The sequence below is a fragment of the Pempheris klunzingeri genome, chromosome 22, assembly GCF_042242105.1.
Source record: "Pempheris klunzingeri isolate RE-2024b chromosome 22, fPemKlu1.hap1, whole genome shotgun sequence".
NCBI classification, from domain to species: Eukaryota; Metazoa; Chordata; class Actinopteri; order Acropomatiformes; family Pempheridae; genus Pempheris; species Pempheris klunzingeri.
This window is the reverse complement of record NC_092033.1, coordinates 13,180,184-13,198,232: the sequence shown is the minus strand read 5'-3', so window position 1 is coordinate 13,198,232 and position 18,049 is coordinate 13,180,184. Positions and strand designations below refer to the sequence as shown.

Here is an 18,049-nt window from a genome sequence, read left to right as displayed (position 1 = left end):
AGCAGGAATGGTGAACAATTTGTCAGTATTTTTTTTTCTACAGAAGGCAGTCGAGCACCATAAATAACAGTGCTGTAATCAAACAGTTTCTTGGACAGTGAACTGCAGGAAATCTCATTAAATTCTCATTAAACACCTCACAGAGTCGTGGATGTCTCGCTAACTCCCACATTTCAGAATTTATAGATATTTCACACAAGTGACAAACAGAAACGTTTGAATGGTTGGTTGCTTTCTTCATCACTTCTCCAAATATACCGCATATACACTGTGGGACTTTTGTCTAGCTCACTCGGCTATCTTTTACAGAAGCTGCACTTCAGGTGCAGCGACAGCGTGCCAAGGGTGTATGGTAGCTGCAGTGCAGTTCAGACATGGATGGCATCAATTTTGGTCATAGGTTTAGCTCATGACATAATAATGCTGTTCCCATTAAAAAGTCTTTGGTTTGTACTGTATATCTGAAGAGCTGGGAAGACCAGAGTTGTTCTCCAACCAGCTTCTTTTTCATCTCAGCTGCCAGGTCAACTGTTAAGAGAATTTGTGAGGAATAGACACCAAGGTACAGATAAAAACACACTTTTAAATTGATTGTTCAAAATAGGTTTTAATTCAGAGAGCTGCAAACAAATGGTCGAAATAAATTAAACTCCTGGCTTCTTCTTCTTAAAGTGACACTGTTTAACTTTAAAAGGAAATGACATAGTTTCCCTTACAAATGAAAAGTCTAATTCATAAGCAACAAAATGCGCCCTTGCTCAATGAGCAGTTTTGTCACTACAGCCTCATTTGGTCTGTTTAAAAGAAGTGGACGTAGCTTTCGGGCTTAAAAGTGAAGCCAATGCTGGAGTGCCTTAAACCTGCAGTCTTTCTAATGGCCAGCAGGGGGCGACTCTGCTGTTACAAACAGAAGTCCAAATGAATGGAAGTCTATGAGAATATGACCTTATGTCTCACTAGAGGTATTACCTCAGAAAACACTTGAGCGTGGTCTCAGTCGCCAGTTTCAAGTCTTCAACACAGCATGATGTTCATTTAGTAAATGATGGTCCCATTTAGAGGAAAATAGACAATAAAGCACGGTATGCTTTAAGGCGGGACTACTTTGTAATTAACTAATCAGAGGCTGTCTTTGTGGAATGAATGTCACTTCTGGCTCCAAAAAATCAAGTTAGCGAGGGACATGAAACCAAGATGGCGATGCCCGTAAAGCCAAGCTCAAGGCTACAAAGCGACGGTCCACAAACCAGTGGGTGATGTCACGGTGGCTACATCCACTTCTTATACACAGTCTATGGGAATGACCAGTAGCTTACACAAGCTAACGCCAGCTAATGTTAGCAAACTTAAAGCAATAGGTTGACATTCATGGAGATGCGCTAATTTGCTTCTTAATCGCCAAGAGTTAGACGGCACTATTGATGACGCTCCAATATTTATACACTAAATATCAAGCTATAGCCAGAAGTCAGTTAGCTTAGCTTAGCATAAAGACTGGGAACAAGGGGAAACCGCTAGCTTGGCTCTGTCTGGAGGGGGCAAAAATCTGCCTACCAACTCCTCTGAAGCTCACATATTTACACAACACAATTGAACTTCCTGTCACTTTCATGTGTTAATTTGTGAGCCTCAGAGGTGTTGGTAGGCAGATTTTGGTAACTATAGACATAGTTTCCACCATTTGTGCTAAGCTAACCGGCTGCTAACTGAGCCTCATATTTAACAGAAGAGAGTAAAAGTGGTGTTGATCTTCTCATCTAACTACTGGCATGAAAGTGAATTTCCCCAAAGTTCGAACTATTCCTTTAAGCTGGGCGCTGTGTGACATTAATGAGTACATTTGCTGACCTCACAGCTCCTCGCTACTGTTCCTGTTGCACTACATTTTAGCGTGTCACAGATAAACATAACGGTGCGTGTAAAGCATCTGACTCAAGAGAATCTTGGGATATGAAGGCAAATTTTACGTGCCATTATCCTGGAATTACCACTTGTAGCCACATTGGTCACTGCTTAGCGAGGGTTACGCAATCTCGCTTTAGTGTTTTAATAATCAATACCTTGGCTTCCAGTGAAGTGCATGTACACACACATCTCAGGACAGACAAAAGCACACCATGAATTTTAACAATCTCAATACAATTGGAAGAATCACAGTTCACAGTACTTTTGTCAAGTTATTTGGCATAAGGGATCTATATTGAGAAAATAATTCAAAAACAGTAGAAAAAATAGCATTTTGCCTTCTTGGGACCACAACATGGTATTTTCCTTTTTCTTAATTTTTTTTTATCTCCATGCATTCACAGATTTCACACAGATACATTTACTCGCGTACACTACTACCTTATTGAAACAGCTTACAAATAAAAACACTATTAAAATGGTGGCCACAAGGCTGTGCAAAAGGGAAGACCTCCAATGTAAGCCCTGCCATCTGTCTGTCTTAGCCATCTCTTGCAAGTAACAAACTACAAAATAGCACCATTATACAGTGGATAGGATTCTTAATACAGTTTTGTTATATGAAACCATCCTGTACAATGAATGATAGTAATGCATAGGTTAACATAAATGGGAGTACTGTTTGATTATACACAGGCAGAGGAGGCAGAGCCAGAGATGAGATGTCTTGGGCGGTTTGTGAGATAAAATGACTGTAAATCCACACGGAGGCTTGAACAAACAGCCATGACTGAGCCGGTCCTCATGCAAGGACTTCTCAGAACTGACTTTTCATGAAACGTGTGTGTGTGTGTGTGTGTGTCTGTGTCTGTGTGTGTGTGTGTGTGTGTGTGCGTGTGGGTTTGTTTGTGTGTGCTTGATCCTTGCTCACAGTTACACAACTCTCATTTACACGGTGGGTGATTTCTATGTGTTTTTGTTACATGTGTGCCATATCTCACATCTCCAGGAGGACTTGCCATTTTTGATTCGCAATATTAGCCAAGTCAATTAATCTTTGTGTTTCTTCAGTGGACTTCAGTGGAGTTTCATTGTACTCTAGCCATGATGGCAGGTAATGCAGTCCAAGCAACAACTGAAGTAGCAAAGTTCTCGGCCTCCCTAAACTAACAACAATATTACTAGCCAAGAATGATCAATCATTAAACTTCCCATCTATGTGGATATTGTTAGAGCCTCTCTGTCTTTTTCTTTAAACATTGGTCTCGACAGCTTCTGGGATATACAGTTAGTTCTTCAAGAGAACAAGAAAAATATTTTACTGTAGCAGATTCTGTTGGGTCGCTTATTGACTTGCTGTGACTAAACTTTCATGACTTGCGCTTAACCTTGAACACAGACCTCCACTCAGACTTGAATGTTGACAGGATTGTTGACAAAAATCAGATGTGGCCACAGTGGTGACATTTGAAATTGTAGACGACAAACATTTTGTCTGATTGTCGATATTCATTCCACTCACTTATGCCAAATGCACTTTGAATCCACTGAATGACCCATTTCTGACAACCAAACAAGCACCGTGCACTGACTGGCCAAAAGCACTTTAATTCAATTTTGCTTCTGGCTAATGTTTTTCTCCATTTTTGAAAACAGGCAAAAGGACAATCTTGTTTTTGTACTCGATACTGTTCCTTAAAATCCCCACTAATGGTGCTTGATCTGTTGCTACATTAGTGTTTGCATGGTAGACTCAGTCCTCAGGTTCTCAACACTTCCTGAGGCTTAGGAGAGATTTGGATCGAACTCAAACCTTCAAGGACTCCACTTAGACAGAGGAACGCTGCCTTCAGTCAATGAGGAGAAGGGTTTATGACTACATAAAGTCTGTTTTAAGTGTGATAATAAACTTTTGTCTTTGTCCTTTAGAGAAAACATTGTTTTACCTATTAAAAACATCCACAGTAATGCACGGCGCATAATCAAACTCTGATTGTAAGATACTGAGATTTTAACTGGGGTAGTAACTGTTATATGTGACCGGTGACAAAGTATCCTGTCCTACGAAGGGAGTGAATGAATCCACTCTCTCAGAGTAAAAGGATTTACCTCTGCAAAGTTCAGGGGACAGGATGGACCACTCACTCTCAAACACAGTGTGCCGCTCTCTGATTGGCTGAAGCCCAGATCCGTCCCCACCTTTCCTGGAGCCAGGGGATGCTGCACCTCACACATAGAGGTATAATAAGCTCTTGTTCGTGTCTCAGCAGCTAAACTAGTCTGTTACATTGCATTAACAAAGAATTCCTCCCGATATGGAATGGTGCAGTGTATAAAATAATCACAAGATCCCTCATCAAACCCTTAAATACCACTTAGCTCTCAGGTTTCAATCATTTTGAAGAGCTTTTTGGACGATTATTAGCCTTCTCTTTGTTTTGTTTTACAGTGAACCATTCCACAGGGGTACCAGGTAAGGCCACTCCCTTCTCTCTTCCCAAGTCGCTGGGCATTTGTCCATTCACTCCTTCCCTACATTCTGTAATTTCTGCCGCCCGTGTTGCCTCGACTTGAGTTTTTCTGATGCACTTCCTGCAACAAAAGAGAAACGTTTCAGGCAGAGAGCAGAGGTACAATGGATACAGGACAAAGTGAGCAAGCGTTGGGACAGAGAACAAACTACAGCTGTTCTATAGATGGGGAAAAAACTACTTTTGAATAAAAATTGTGATTTCATTTCATTTCATTGCTCTCTTCACGTCAACTCAGACTCAAATTAAAATTCATGTTTGCCTAGAAATTAGACTATATATTCTTTGTGCGTAATCATTTGGTCTCCACAAATAAGCCTTCTTTTGAAAAATGGTAAAACAGGATTCACTCCGCAATACCACCAATTACGGGGCACCACAATATGCAAATTAATGAACTGATGAGTGATGTGGAAACAACTGCACACATAGATGGACTTTGCGTGTGTCAGTGTGTTGTGGTGAGAAGTCAGAATTTCAGCACATAATGCACGGTAGCAGAGTTGCGACTCTGCCTGGGGAGCTGGAGTGCCACTGGGTCTACCACAAAAACCACTTAGTTCCTTCTCTTGCTAATGGTTTTCTTTTTTGAGAGAAGGGTAAAAAGCACACGGTCAAATCTTAAAAGGATCACACTCTCCCGCAGGTTGGCAACTCGAGGATGCATTTAGACCTCCCGCTTTCTTTCTTGGGCCAAAAGATTAAGATTTCAGAACTAAGATTGTTTAAATGAATCTTGCGTTTCAAAATAAAGGTTGTTCTGCTTTTGAAACTTTGGGGAATGCCAGAGTGGGGATTTTATGGTTTATACTGGTTTAAATTACATGATAAAAAACAATAAAATGACATAAAGTATGTACAGGCTTGCATACCTTGAAGGATGAATGACTATGTCCAGGTAAAGGTCTCTGTGGGAGGAAAACGAAGCCACTTTAATGGAAGGATCAATGTCTCTTACTATACAGTAAGCTAGTAGCTAACTGATCCCTTAAAGTACGGCAGTGCGACAGTTTGGAAATATGCTTAATGAGATGGGAAGTGTGAGACCACTCTCACATCTGTTCGTTCAGCATGAAGACAGTTGATGCATAAAGTTTAGCATAAAGGCGGGAAATGGGTGAAACTGTTCTGCCCAAAGTTGTTGCTTCCCATTAAAACACAATTTTTCAAAATTCTATTTTATTAATTTTTTTTTAAATTACTTTTTTATTTCATGTTCAAGACTAAATTTCGGATGAGTATTTTTGGGCAGATCTAGGCAAAAGGATTCCTCCATTTCCGGTCTTTATGCTAAGCTAAGCTAACCATCGGCTTTCTGTAATGTCATGCTGAGCGAGTGGCATCAATCCTCTCATCCAGCTCTCAGTAAGAAAACAAATGCGCGTACTTCACAAACCAAACTCTTTTAACATTCTCAAGACATTACATGTGCATGCTCTGACAGAAGCATCAGTCCTATTCTCTTTTTTTAAGAGTGTATCTGTTCGGTGCTGTGCTCACCTTCTTGTTTTTTGTCTTGTCTGGCTGCTGTGCTGTCCTACGCTCTGTGCCCTTGTCCACTTTGTGCCCTGCGGTACTAACCTTAGGTGCTCTCGGCATGTCTGTGTGGCGCTGTGCACGCACAGAGCGAGCAGCCTTGCCAGTCTTGGCAGGTGCACAGTACATCTCCAGGCGCCGCAGCTCACAGCTTTGGAAGCAGCACTCGTCCACAATGCCACGTGACCGCCGTGCATTGAGGCCATAGCCTGGTTTACCTGTTTGAGAAGAGCAGCAGGTTAGCTGGAAACGTTTGGGCCACAGCATGGCTGGTCATTACTGCTGAAGCTCTGGGTTACAAATTCCTTCAGCATTCAAACAAACAGCAATTAAGATTCTATGAACTGATGTGTTGGGTTAGTTTTCTGGTGTTGAGGTTATGTGAAAACAAAACAAAACCCCATCATTCATGACTCCACTGTATAGTATTTCCCCACTGTGTGTGGGACTTGGACGCTACCATATCAGTGTGCTGCCGTGCCAGACTTTTCATCCGATCTAGCGTCACATTTGCCAAAAACCTCAAGAACGCACACTTCTCTCCGGCAACATTAAATGTGAAACCTAGAGTTTGAAAATACATACAATAAACCACAACTCTGAACTGTTTGTCCTAGTATGTAATCAGGTAAACGCCTTTCTAGTAGAATGAAATAGTCTGATCTATAGCTCCGGCCTTTAAGCATGATATCATGCATGTTAACACAAAAAACGTGTTTTTAATCAACTCATGAAACTCTATGCTAAAGGAAGAAATGACACCTGCTTCCGTCTTTCCAGAAAGTTCCTCGTTCTGAAATCAAGCTGTAACTGATTTTCGAGTGTTAAATCTATGAGTGGTTGATCAAACAGTCAATTTAGCTTCTATAAATCAGAACTTCCTGTCCGGTGCTTTATGTCGTTTAGCAGAATTAGTCAAACTGACTGTGGCTAGTGGCCAAACACTACACTTGTAATAAAGCGGTGATAATGGCCAGGTCATGGGTCTGACTCCTCTGATACATGAACAGCCTTGGTGACATGGATTTCTTCCGTGTAAAATTTACAGTGTATCACGTTGCGCACTATGGACCCTTTTTGGCAGCTGCTTCCCTGTAAAAAGTCACCCAAACGTTGAGAATATCACGGTCAGCCATTTTGGCCCAGGTACCTTTCTTTTCTCTTTCAGAGGCCCGTCCAGCGAGGCCAAACCACAAGCCCTCTGGGCCCGATCAACCTGTAGGAATAGCCGGGCAGGCTTTGAGGCGGCATTACCCCCTGTTGGCTAAGCCCATGTGGTAGAACATGGATGCTGAAGGCGGTGGTGGCGGTGATACACGTTTTATGCCAAGAAAGTGGTGATTTGTGTGGTAGTCTAAAGGTGTGACACTCAGCATTGACCACATCAGGTTAACATGACACCAGTGCTCACTTCCTTTTTCAACTCCCTTACTACCCAAAACCCACCCTCTTCTGGTGGCCTTTAGAAAAACTCTGACTCTCCATTTACAATTCCCTGCTCACCTTGAGCAATATAGCCCTGATGGGCTTTTCCCTGTTACCAAATAAAATAATAATAATTTAATATGGCATTTACAAGGAGGAAATGCCTTTCCCTCTCAGAGTTAATAGCTCTTGGCTCAGAGGCCTGCCAGTGCTGACAAAGTGCATTAACTTCTGCTCTCTGTCTGCCTTGTCCTGACAATGTTGTTTTGGACAGAGAGCGGCTTTCATTCAGAAACAGAAGCATCTTTCTCCTCGCACCCCCAGACGCAAAGCAGAGCGGGAGATAATGGAGGTGTGAATGAGAGGGAGGAACAAGGGGGGAGGGGGGAGGGGGGGGTGCAGCGGGGAGGCTTTCATGTTGCACGTCAGGTAGAATGATGCTAAAAATACACCGTGCACCTGCATTATTTAGGGAACAGAAGAACCGGATTCACTCAGATCTCAAACTGCCAAAATGGACGTGTTCAATGAAATGAAAGATGACGGAAAACCTTCATTTAACTTTTGCATTTTTATGCTAATTTATGGACAGCTACGCCTTTTTCATTGTACATTTTTATTTCAGTCCTTCCAGTATCAGCGGGAGCAGCTTTATTATTAACACCTGATGTCAAGAAGTTTCGAAGGACAGAAATATGATGTTGAGCCCTGGCTGGCGATTATATAATAGCTGCTGAAAGCCAAAAGAGGGGCCGTGCCTCGTTGCTTGGCCTGTTTTTCAATCCCTCCCAATAAAGCCTTACAAATTAACATCCGCTGTTATTCTGAAAATAGCTTGCAACCCTGCTGCACAAACAGCTGGAAGGGAGAGAAAAATCAGCTGGCACCGGTTGTAACATGTAGGATAATCAGCTCGGGCAGGTTGGGGAAAAACACGCATATAATAATCAGGTCTAAAAGCTTTTGAAGGCTTTAAATGCTACAGTTCCATGGATAACTGCTGTAATCCCTCACAAATAAAGAGTTGTTTTCTGTGAGTGTTGTTAAACAAATAAAGAGTAAACAACCTTTTCTGCCACGGCTTCCCGCCTCACGGCCTTCTGCTGTTAGACATGGACTCTGGATGGGGGGGGGGGGGGGGGGGGGGTGCAGGGATCACGCATGCTGATGAAGGTCAGATTAGAAAGCGTGCGTCAGCGTTTTAGCCGTCGTGACGAGGCTGAGTGCAGTTGTGTCGCACTGTGTCTCTCTTACGCCGGGAAAAATGGCAGCTAGACACTTTCTGCACATTTGCTATATTCTGTGAGGAATCGAGGGCTCCAGTGGCCCGACTAGAGGAAAGCTCCATCAAAAATCCATGTTTTTAGGATGACATACTCACCATTGGTAGGATTAAAAGGTAGCTCGGAGAGGTTCATCACATGCTCTTTTGCAGAGGACGACTAAACGTGTCACAACGTCTGCAAGAACCTGTGAGAGCTCTGCAGTGCAATCCCCCTCTTTACCCTTATCTCTACCTACATGTTCATCATATTTCAAACACTTAGAATGTAGATCAGTTTAAAAAAAAACTCACTGCTGAGGTGATGAAATGAAGGTAGTTGGTGTAAAACATCCAGAAATTTGGGACAACTTTGGGCAGCTACCATGGCGACAATCATTCTATCCTCTGTGTCGACGATCCCAAAGTAGATGTATCATATTCCTATTTATCCCGTCACAAATGGATCAACATGCATCGTGCACATGCATGTATTTTGACTGACAGTTGATCTGGATGGCAGTTCTAAACCTTTTTTCACACGCAGTGCTGTCTGCACATGGCCTTATGCTGCAGGAGCTGTGTGAGAAGTTTCTATGGATGTTTTGATAGGTTGATATATTTTCTTTTCTTCGTAGCTCCCAGTTGGATTTGGAATAAATTGTATGTGCCGTGAATCTAAACTGACTACAGGTGCAGAGCGAGTAGTCTACGAATTCTTAAGAGCCGCTTTTCTAGTGCTTGATACTATATAAAGAGTTGGAGTGGAATATTCCTTTAAATGATTTACATTAGATGTCATTCTGCCGTCATGCTTCTTCCAACTATGCAGTAGAACCAACTGTCTTCAAATTTAGTTTGGACGAGGTGTTTCATCTGATGCCATGTAACATCTCTGGTTTGGTGTTTGACAGCCTCTGCACACATAGTGTTCATTCCTCCAAGGATAAGCAGTGGAGAGAGATGGCTGGATTCTCCCATTCCAGAGTGGCACAGAAAGCATCTCAGTTTTACAGCTTGGTCATGGTCAATAAAAGCCAGTGGATTCTTGGAGCCTGCGCGCTGCTCTTCCTGCAAAGTGTCAGGCAGTTTACGGCTGGGCAGGGACTGTGAGAGCTGCTAAAGTACTGGAAACTATCTCTTTATCACTGGTACCACAAAGAGTTTATGGCACGAGCGAAGTGTTCCTCACATTACTGCACTGGGACACTGGCATCTTATCCAAAATCACTTCCACTAGGATTAAAAGTTGTTCACGCCATTGAAAATATAGATCAGTGTTGATTTTTTGAGAGTGGAATTCTTTGGCGACAGTATAAGAAATTACTGAATCACTGAAATGGGTTGCCTCCTGCCTGCTGTTCTTGGTGACAGAAACATTAGCAGAAGAATAATTAAGTGAGGTTCATTTACTTGTGTACAATGGGAATGCGAATGGGTAACAATTTTGACTAAATTCTCGCACACCATCAAAATCGTAATGACAAGTACATGTATCAAAAACTCCTGACTGTGAAGGAACCAAAAAATCCTGCACACTGTCGGTCACATGCGCTCACGTTATTAACGGTCTGGAATTGAGTCCAATGGAACCAAAGGTCTGAGGCAGCAGTGGACTTAGGTTGTCCGAAAAATTAAAAAAAAGGCAGCAGCTGCTTACGATGGGGCACCAGCCTGCAGAAAGTCTTCATGTATTTATGGTGACGCAGTTCCAAACCCTGGTTCAGATTAAAATGGTTTTATGGTGCGACTCAGATTTAAAGTATAAGTACCACATCTCTGTAATAATAATAGGAAACCATTAACTACTCAGACACATGGATGCCAACTAATTTTCTAGCATGTAGGGCAGCCTATACGACCATTTTAAGAGAACCCGTTAATGCACACTTACACACTTTCCCCACTAGAATGGCACTTTATTATGTTTTATCTACCATAGGGGCATTCAAGAGGGCACTTTTTCAAACGTGGAGGCACCAGGGGGTTGCTCTGAGGTTAAGTATGTAAGGATTCTTTGGTCTGTTTACAAGTGGGATCCAAAAAGGGATAGACAATGTATGAGACTACCCAAGATGAAGAAGAAAGAGTGCCAGGTTATCCAGAATGTCCAGGACATCAGCTATGAATCTTGGTGACCTCTGCACGAATGCAACAAGATATATCCTCGATTTTCTTTGTAGAGGTCCTACATTATGTGATTGGATTAAACTGATGAAGAGTTTCAAAGGTAAAGTACTGTTAAGTCCCAGAGTGTCCTTAAATCCCTCGTGTCTCAACTTCACCTAATGTACAGATCTAAATCTGGAGGACGCCTGCCTGTCCTTTTCATGAGATGCCTCTTTGTTCTGCCGAGCAGTAATTCACAGAAGGGTCAGAGATTTTTTAGTTCAGGTCTTAATGGGAAAACGACACCTTTTCTCAGTGATGGAGAGGACACAGGAGGTCTTTCTTCAGATCTCAGTGCCTTCCGCTGTGTGTTCAGGTCCAGTGTAAAACTAGGGAGGAGGGGAGGGGGGGTGTCCTGATCATCCTGTAATCCACATAATCCCCTGCTGCTGAGGGACAAGGCCTAGCTATGTGTGTGTTTGAGTGTGTGCGTGCATGCATGTGATGTGCTGTTTGCACATTCTACCTCTCTTCCCAGCCCGAGTAGCTTTGAATAAAACTGACAGAGACAAACACCAAAAAGGAAGTCTCATCAATCGCTGCTAAAAGCAATTTCCTGTTTCCTTTCTACCTTCAATTCATCTAACAGAAAAAAAAAACACCTAAAAAATGATCACGTTTCATATTTGGCTGCTCTTTTTTTATTAGGACTTGGTGTACTAACAATTAGCTCTTGGCCTGATATGATGGATTATTCACTCGTGTCGTAATTCAACGGAGTTTGCGCATCACTCATTTTTGCAGAAGTCAGCAGTAAGATTATATATCTCACACTCACTCTAGAATAAGTGTGAATATTTTAGCATGAACTGATAAAATATGAAGTGACTTAGGACAGGGAGCCACTTAGCACTCACATTTTAGCCAAAAAACTCCCATAACAGATCTGATTCATGGAATGAACATCGCAGTGAAATCACCCCATGGTCCTGCCTGCTAAAGCATTACAAAGACAGCTGAGGATTTCTAGGTCAGGCTAATAATTGGAAAAACTGACTATGGTTGTGGATTTTTTTTTTATTCTGTTTCATAGACCGCAGTTTGTTTCATTACCTTAAAAAAAAAGAATTTCCACCAACTGGTGTTTAGCATTTCTGTCGGAGAAGGAAATCTGCAGTGTTCAAATTCAAGTGTGCTACTTTACTGGTGAAATGCGTAAGGTGGACTGGCAAAAGCACTCTCGGCACAGAAAGCCCACTGTCGTTGCAACACTGTCTCTGGACACATTATCAATCAGAGGGCTGCCAAGTTCAACACGGCCAGACTGGAGGGGAAGAGTTCAGGGAAAGGAGCACGCCTCCTTTGGCCAAGCTGTTACGCTGCTGGGCCCTTTAGACAACAGAGCCCAAATGGATTCTCCAGATATTTTACGCAAACAGACACTGGTACATGTGGCGACCGAAAGAGAGAAGAAGGAAAAGGAATGACAGCGAGAATATGAGAGAGCGAGAGAAACAGAGGAAGACAGGGAGCGGCATATTTTCCGAGGCACAGCACCCTGCTGCTCAAACCTCATCGTCTTTTCAGAAAAAGGATGGAGTGTTCGTGAAATACGCCTTTTTTTTCAACGCAGGAAAATGTGGCATTGATAGATGGACGCTGTGCAGTTCAGCGACTGCACAGTGTAAGGTAATGCGGGAAAGACAAATACATTCCCTGTACCACAAAAAGGTCTGTTCCTGCTTAAGAGGTGTATCCTGCATGAGGATTCATGAGTTACATTGGCCTGCATTCAACACTTTCTCATGAGATGAATATGGACAGTGGTGCTATACTTCTGTAGCCTGTGAGAAACATTTAGAAAACTGTAGCACGACTCCAGCTACCAGTAGCCAACACGTTGTCACGTTCTCACTTCATCCAATATCTGGACACCCTTATACCTTGTCAAAATCTTGAAAATTTCATCAACTTAAAGCTACAGCTGCAGACACTTCTTGGGACCATTTTAAAAGCCTTCAAAATGAGATGTTAATCATCAAAATGGGATTTACCAGCGAGCTTGATTTAAAGGAGGACAATTGCAATCACCATCTACAAAATGAATGCTACAGTCCAAGTCTTGCTGGTGTTAAAGACTTGATTCTTACGTTGCATAGACGCTAAATGTGATTTACTGAAAAGCTCTAAGACATCATGTAGGGATCACGAACTGTCTCTCAGCCTAAATGAAGAGAACACGGTCATTTATACAAGAGAAGTGCTGCAGCAGAGGGAATCCAAAGACCAAAAAGTCTTAACTGGCAGAAAACTGGCAATCGAGCAGGCTGTCATGACCACTTCACAGCGTGTGGGTGTTGCCAGCAGCATCTGGACGAACAAGACTCACAGCTTTGCAGCAGCTTGGTGTCTCTCCAGCAACTCTCTGCCAAACAGCATACAAAGGGCCCGATGCAAAGAATGATGTTGACTGGTCCTGGAAAAGCTGCATGCAGGGGTGGAGGAATGTGGCAGTGGAATGGTGGGGAGCAGCAGCAAGGTGCATAGAGACGCCGCTGCTAGACTGAACGCTGTTATTGGATGATTCTGCAACGATTCGCTCAATGACATTTTGGTGTGTCATGTGCCACCTTTTTAAAAGTGTTTTTACAGTGTTCATGCATGGCCACAAGAATAATGTCAGGGTATGGTTGAGGTTAGGCAACTGTAACACCGGATTAAGGTTGGGTTAAAGGGGGAAAGGGATAGGTGGGGGTTAAGGTTTAGACTAGTAACACACCCATTCACAGTCCACACCTTCCACACCTTTACTTTCTGTCGAGCTACATATCGGAAACACTGCTTTTTTCCTCTGTACCGACAGTCGACATTAGACAAATTATTTTCCACAAATTATCCAATATGAACCAAAGAAGTCCTAATCCAGGCCAGTATCCCTGAGATTTGATGATTCTGCACTACAGAGCTGACTGTACATCCAATGCCAATCTTCAGTGCCAATGCAGGAAGTAGTGCACTCTCTATGTAGCGAGGCACATGTAACAAGGCGGTTGGGGTGGTAGAACTGCCATGCAGGAAACCAGAGTTTGTGTCCCACTGCAGAGCTGCCATTAATGTTTGTGTTTTTATTAACCGCAGCCTCAGCCTCCTCTGGGCCAAAGCAGAGCCATCATCATCATCATATCAAGTGTGCCTTAAGAGCACAGTGGCAGAGCACATCTTCGGCTCTTGTGAAAGGCTGCCTTTGTTGGTACCGTGACCAGCTGCTACAGGCTGTAGCGCAGGCACAGGTATCATCAACAGCAAAAATTTCTAGCCTGCGCAACAAGTCACTGATCTGGTTGACGCAGAAAAAAAGCCTCTGTAAAAAACATCATCTGGGCTTTTCAGAAATACCAAAGACGTAAACATCCTGAAGTGTCAAAGGGCAGTTTGGTGAAACTTTTGCAGGGGCTGTTTGTTGCTGCAAACATGCTGCTGTCAGAAACACCATGAAAGGCGGTCACTGAGTGATGCGAACAGGCAGTTCACGGAGGGATTTGACTGAGAAACCAATCAGAAGAAGATGGCCAAGAATCAAGTACATGATGTGCAGACACCTGCACTCTCCAGCTAAATCGGCAGCAGGGGGTCATGGTTCAAAGATGGCCTGGGCTCTTTGCTGCATCTCTGCCCTGTCTGCCTTCACTGTCCACTATCAAATACAGCATAGAAATGCCTAAGCAGAGCACGCACTAAGACATCAAACGCCTGCAGAAACTGCTGAATAGGCTTTGAATAGCCTATTGATATAAGTGCTACAACTAGTTCTCAGGCCCTCTTCTTTCTTTTTGAAAAATGACCAAGACTGTGGTTAGTATTGTGTGGAGACAATATTCATGGCCCCAAGAGGATTAATTGCAATAACTCTGGTGGTCCCAAAAATCTTCCTGTAGTGTGGTAATCAGATCAAAAATGTCAAAATGTACCCAGGACTGGTTTATAACCAAATACCTGTTTAAGTAATGCCATTCCCACAAGCCTCAGTTCTACTTTATGTTTAGTGCTAATTAGAAAATGCTAATTAGCTAACTTTAAACTAATACGGTGAACATTACCTTCTGAACATCAGCTTGTTAGCATCATAAGTACAACAATGTTCAGTCTCCCGGGGCTGCTAGAATGGCTCTAGACTCATTTGTTATTATCGTACCTATTAAATTTACTCAATTTTTGGCTTTTAATGGCTTTAGATTTTCATTACATTACTCTGGCCACTTCTGCATTATTCCCCTGCTGTACTGAGGCAGGGATTCAAAGACTCCCCCTCCTGGCACCTAATCTTCCATCAGTCACCAAGTTTTCGAGAAGGTGTATCTACAAACCACTCCAGGTTCAGGTTAAGGTGAAAGCAATCAATTACTGGAAAAGAGAACAACTGCAAATGCACTATAGATGCTGCTGATTTCCCACAGAAATCTTATATCTTCTTCTTCTTTTCTTTTCGAAATTGGCAGCTGACAAAGTCTACCACATGTGGAAAATCTTTCATAACTTTGGGACCGAACCAAACCATTAATAATGGATTGTTATGTCAAAACTGCACAGACGGCAGAGGGACAATGAATTATTATTTAAAAAAATCAAAATACTTCTGGGGAGATATGGTACTCTTCCTGGACATTTTGTGCAAATTGTCTTAATTGATGGATGTCAGCCAAAGAAATGCGAATAATGAGGTCATAAACCTCAGCTCTGTAGTGTTTGAGCCAGCTATGCTGCTAATGTACAGTCACACTGTGTGTCTCTGACAGAAAGATCAGGATACATGTACTGAGAAACCCTGGCTGCTGGTGGAACATTGCACCTAACCTCGGTAGCTCCATATATCCTGTGCTGTTCTGGGCTGGGTTGTACCCTTAATGGAAAAATCGGAGATTTAAATCCTGGATTCTTGGTGGAGGGTTTTCTTTGGGTCGCTTTCCCTTCTCTGGTGGAAAAAAGAAAAAAACTTCACTGCAACATTTAGTTTCTACCCCTCCTCTTTCTTAGAGATGGTCAGCCAAATTCCACTTAAAGCCCTTTGCCCGTGGGCAAAACTGCGATTTGCCACCAACAATATAGTTACTTATCATTATTCCATATTTGACTTAAGTTTGCTTGTTCAAAATCTGGGCTCCTGTCCATTAATAAGAGTCGAGCATTAAAACAAATGTGCAGGGAAGAATGTGTACCTAAAGAGAAGATGTAACACTGGAGGTGGAATGAATGAAGGAAGAAAGGGAACATTAATGCAGGGAAAGTCAAGACAAGATGTCAAACTGGCTGCTTTTTTATTTATGAGCCCGCTGGAGGTGGAGAGCTCTGGGACAGATACAGCCAACCTTTATGAATAAATAAAAAGGTGCACTTACTGAAATAAAAGCCTCTCTCTCCACACACAAACTGCAGCGTGTCGACCAGCTCCGCCCCGCACAGGGTCTCTGGTCCCGCCCCTGTTGCCGTCGGAGTCAGGGTGAGGACGCACAGCAGTAGTGAGAGGGTGTGGCTACAGGAGATACAGCACATCGCACTCTGCAGCACAGGGAGAGAGAGAGGGAGGGAGGGAGAGAGAGAGAGAGAGAGAGAGGGAGAGAGAAAAGGAGAGAGACAGAGCTTTAACATTTTCACTGCTGTTAGAGACAGAGCATCATCAGAGAGGGTTTTCATTTAAGCAGGGAAAGTCACACATTTAACATTCACATTGCTCTCATGTTACACTGCTGACCACTGAGCAGCAGTGTTGGGACAGTTGGTGGCCTACTGCCTTGCTCAATGGCACATAAATGGTGACAACACTTCATTTCCTCACAAAAAAAAATTGAAACCAGTGAGCTGAGTGGTCGTTCCTCTAACTTCCAGGCTCTCGGTCTGTATTCTTCTCGGTTTTTTTTTTTTCCTTTTAAAAAAGAAAATGAAAGATGGCCATGGCCACAGATTGTAACTTTACAGGGTTTTGGAGAAGTGGAGGAAAATGTTTTAAATCCAAACTTCCACACTGTGCCAGATTCAAACAACAAACAGGAGGCTGATCGGCTCTGATGCTCCGGAGCGCCTGTGCGCAACCGAGCAGAGCGCGTCCAAATCAAAAACACACATTTCTCCTTTTATCTCGCTGCTCAGCCCCCGTATGTGGCCCCGTGAGTTAATAACAATCCATAATAATCAATTAAATCAAAAAAGATGTCACGAGTAACCACTTGGTAATGAGGCTCCGGCATCTCCCTTGTGCCAGAGACCAGCTGTCAGTGCATTATTACGCACACAACTACACCAAAAGTGCTTCAAAATTCAAAAAGCAGAATAAGAGATGTAAAAAGCGCCAGGGATCTTTCCGATCCAAACTGTGAGATGGAAAACGGCTCTCCCGCCAAACCCAGCCGGGGAAGCTGAGTGGGCCAAATATACATAATAAAAAGAATAAACACAGGACACTATCCATCTACATCACAATTCCAACCGCACGGTCCCGACGCCCATGACTATTTCATGTTAAGCTCTCCTCTCTATTAAGCCCGCAGCCTCAGGTCAGATATTTAGCACTTAATAATGCAGACTCAGCAGTAATTACTTTGAAAGTTGCAGAGCTGCATTAGGACTTTCTGGTGAAAAAGAGCGCATGGCGCACAGAGGCGCGGAGGATGAAAACCCATTCATCCGAGCAGTGAAACTCATGCACGGTTCATGTCAAGATCTCCTAAAGAAAAAAAAACTCAATTAAAGCAGAAGAGGGACAATCTCTTGTTATCTGTTGAAAAAAAAAAAATCACGAAGACACGCAGGACAGATGCAGACAGAACGGGATAAAAATGATTAAAAATCAGAATAAATCCACATTTAACATGCATTTAAAAGCAGAAAAATTACGAATAAGCGACGAAAAAACCCTTTATTGTTTCAGTTGAAACTAGGCAAGGATGCTCTGTGCAAATAGTGAGCAAGTGAAAGTGATAATCTATAGTGTCAAAGGAAATCAGGTAAGTTACCTTGAAGACATCACATAAATGCCACTGAAAGGAAACAGCGCTAGACATCCCCACGGGTCTCCGCAAGACAAAGCCCGGCGAAAATGAACTTGTTTGAAGTCATTAAAAACGGGGAGAAAGAAGATGAGATGCGGGCAATGTCACATCTCAATATTCCGACTTTGTTCCATTGCGCAGGCTCGTTTTGGAGAAGTGAGATTTAGCGAACAGGAGACGGATTTAGAGAGAAAATCCCTCACATTTATCTACATTACACAGACATTTTCAACAGGAAACAG

At 42.8% G+C, this 18,049-nt stretch overlaps 1 protein-coding gene across 1 annotated transcript; it reads right to left on the bottom strand.

The window, feature by feature from the left end:
- Positions 1-1,587: 1,587 nt before the first annotated feature.
- Positions 1,588-17,919, bottom strand: igf1 (insulin-like growth factor 1). The gene is made up of 5 exons (XM_070853489.1): positions 17,772-17,919; positions 16,161-16,320; positions 5,937-6,190; positions 5,309-5,344; positions 1,588-4,497 (listed from the first exon to the last, which is right to left on the bottom strand). The coding sequence occupies exons 1-5, from the start codon at positions 17,817-17,819 to the stop codon at positions 4,438-4,440; spliced, it is 558 nt and encodes a 185-aa protein (XP_070709590.1). The 5' UTR covers positions 17,820-17,919; the 3' UTR covers positions 1,588-4,437.
- Between the last annotated feature and the right edge of the window lie 130 nt (positions 17,920-18,049).

Excerpts from the sequence above, each read along its gene's own strand:
- igf1 (XM_070853489.1), bottom strand. The coding sequence starts at position 17,819 with ATGTCTAGCGCTGTTTCCTTTCAGTGGCATTTATGTGATGTCTTCAAG. Across the intron at positions 16,321-17,771 it reads ATTTATGTGATGTCTTCAAG|AGTGCGATGTGCTGTATCTC; the intron begins GTAACTTACCTG and ends CCTGTGCTGCAG. Across the intron at positions 6,191-16,160 it reads AGAGAGAGGCTTTTATTTCA|GTAAACCAGGCTATGGCCTC; the intron begins GTAAGTGCACCT and ends CTTCTCAAACAG.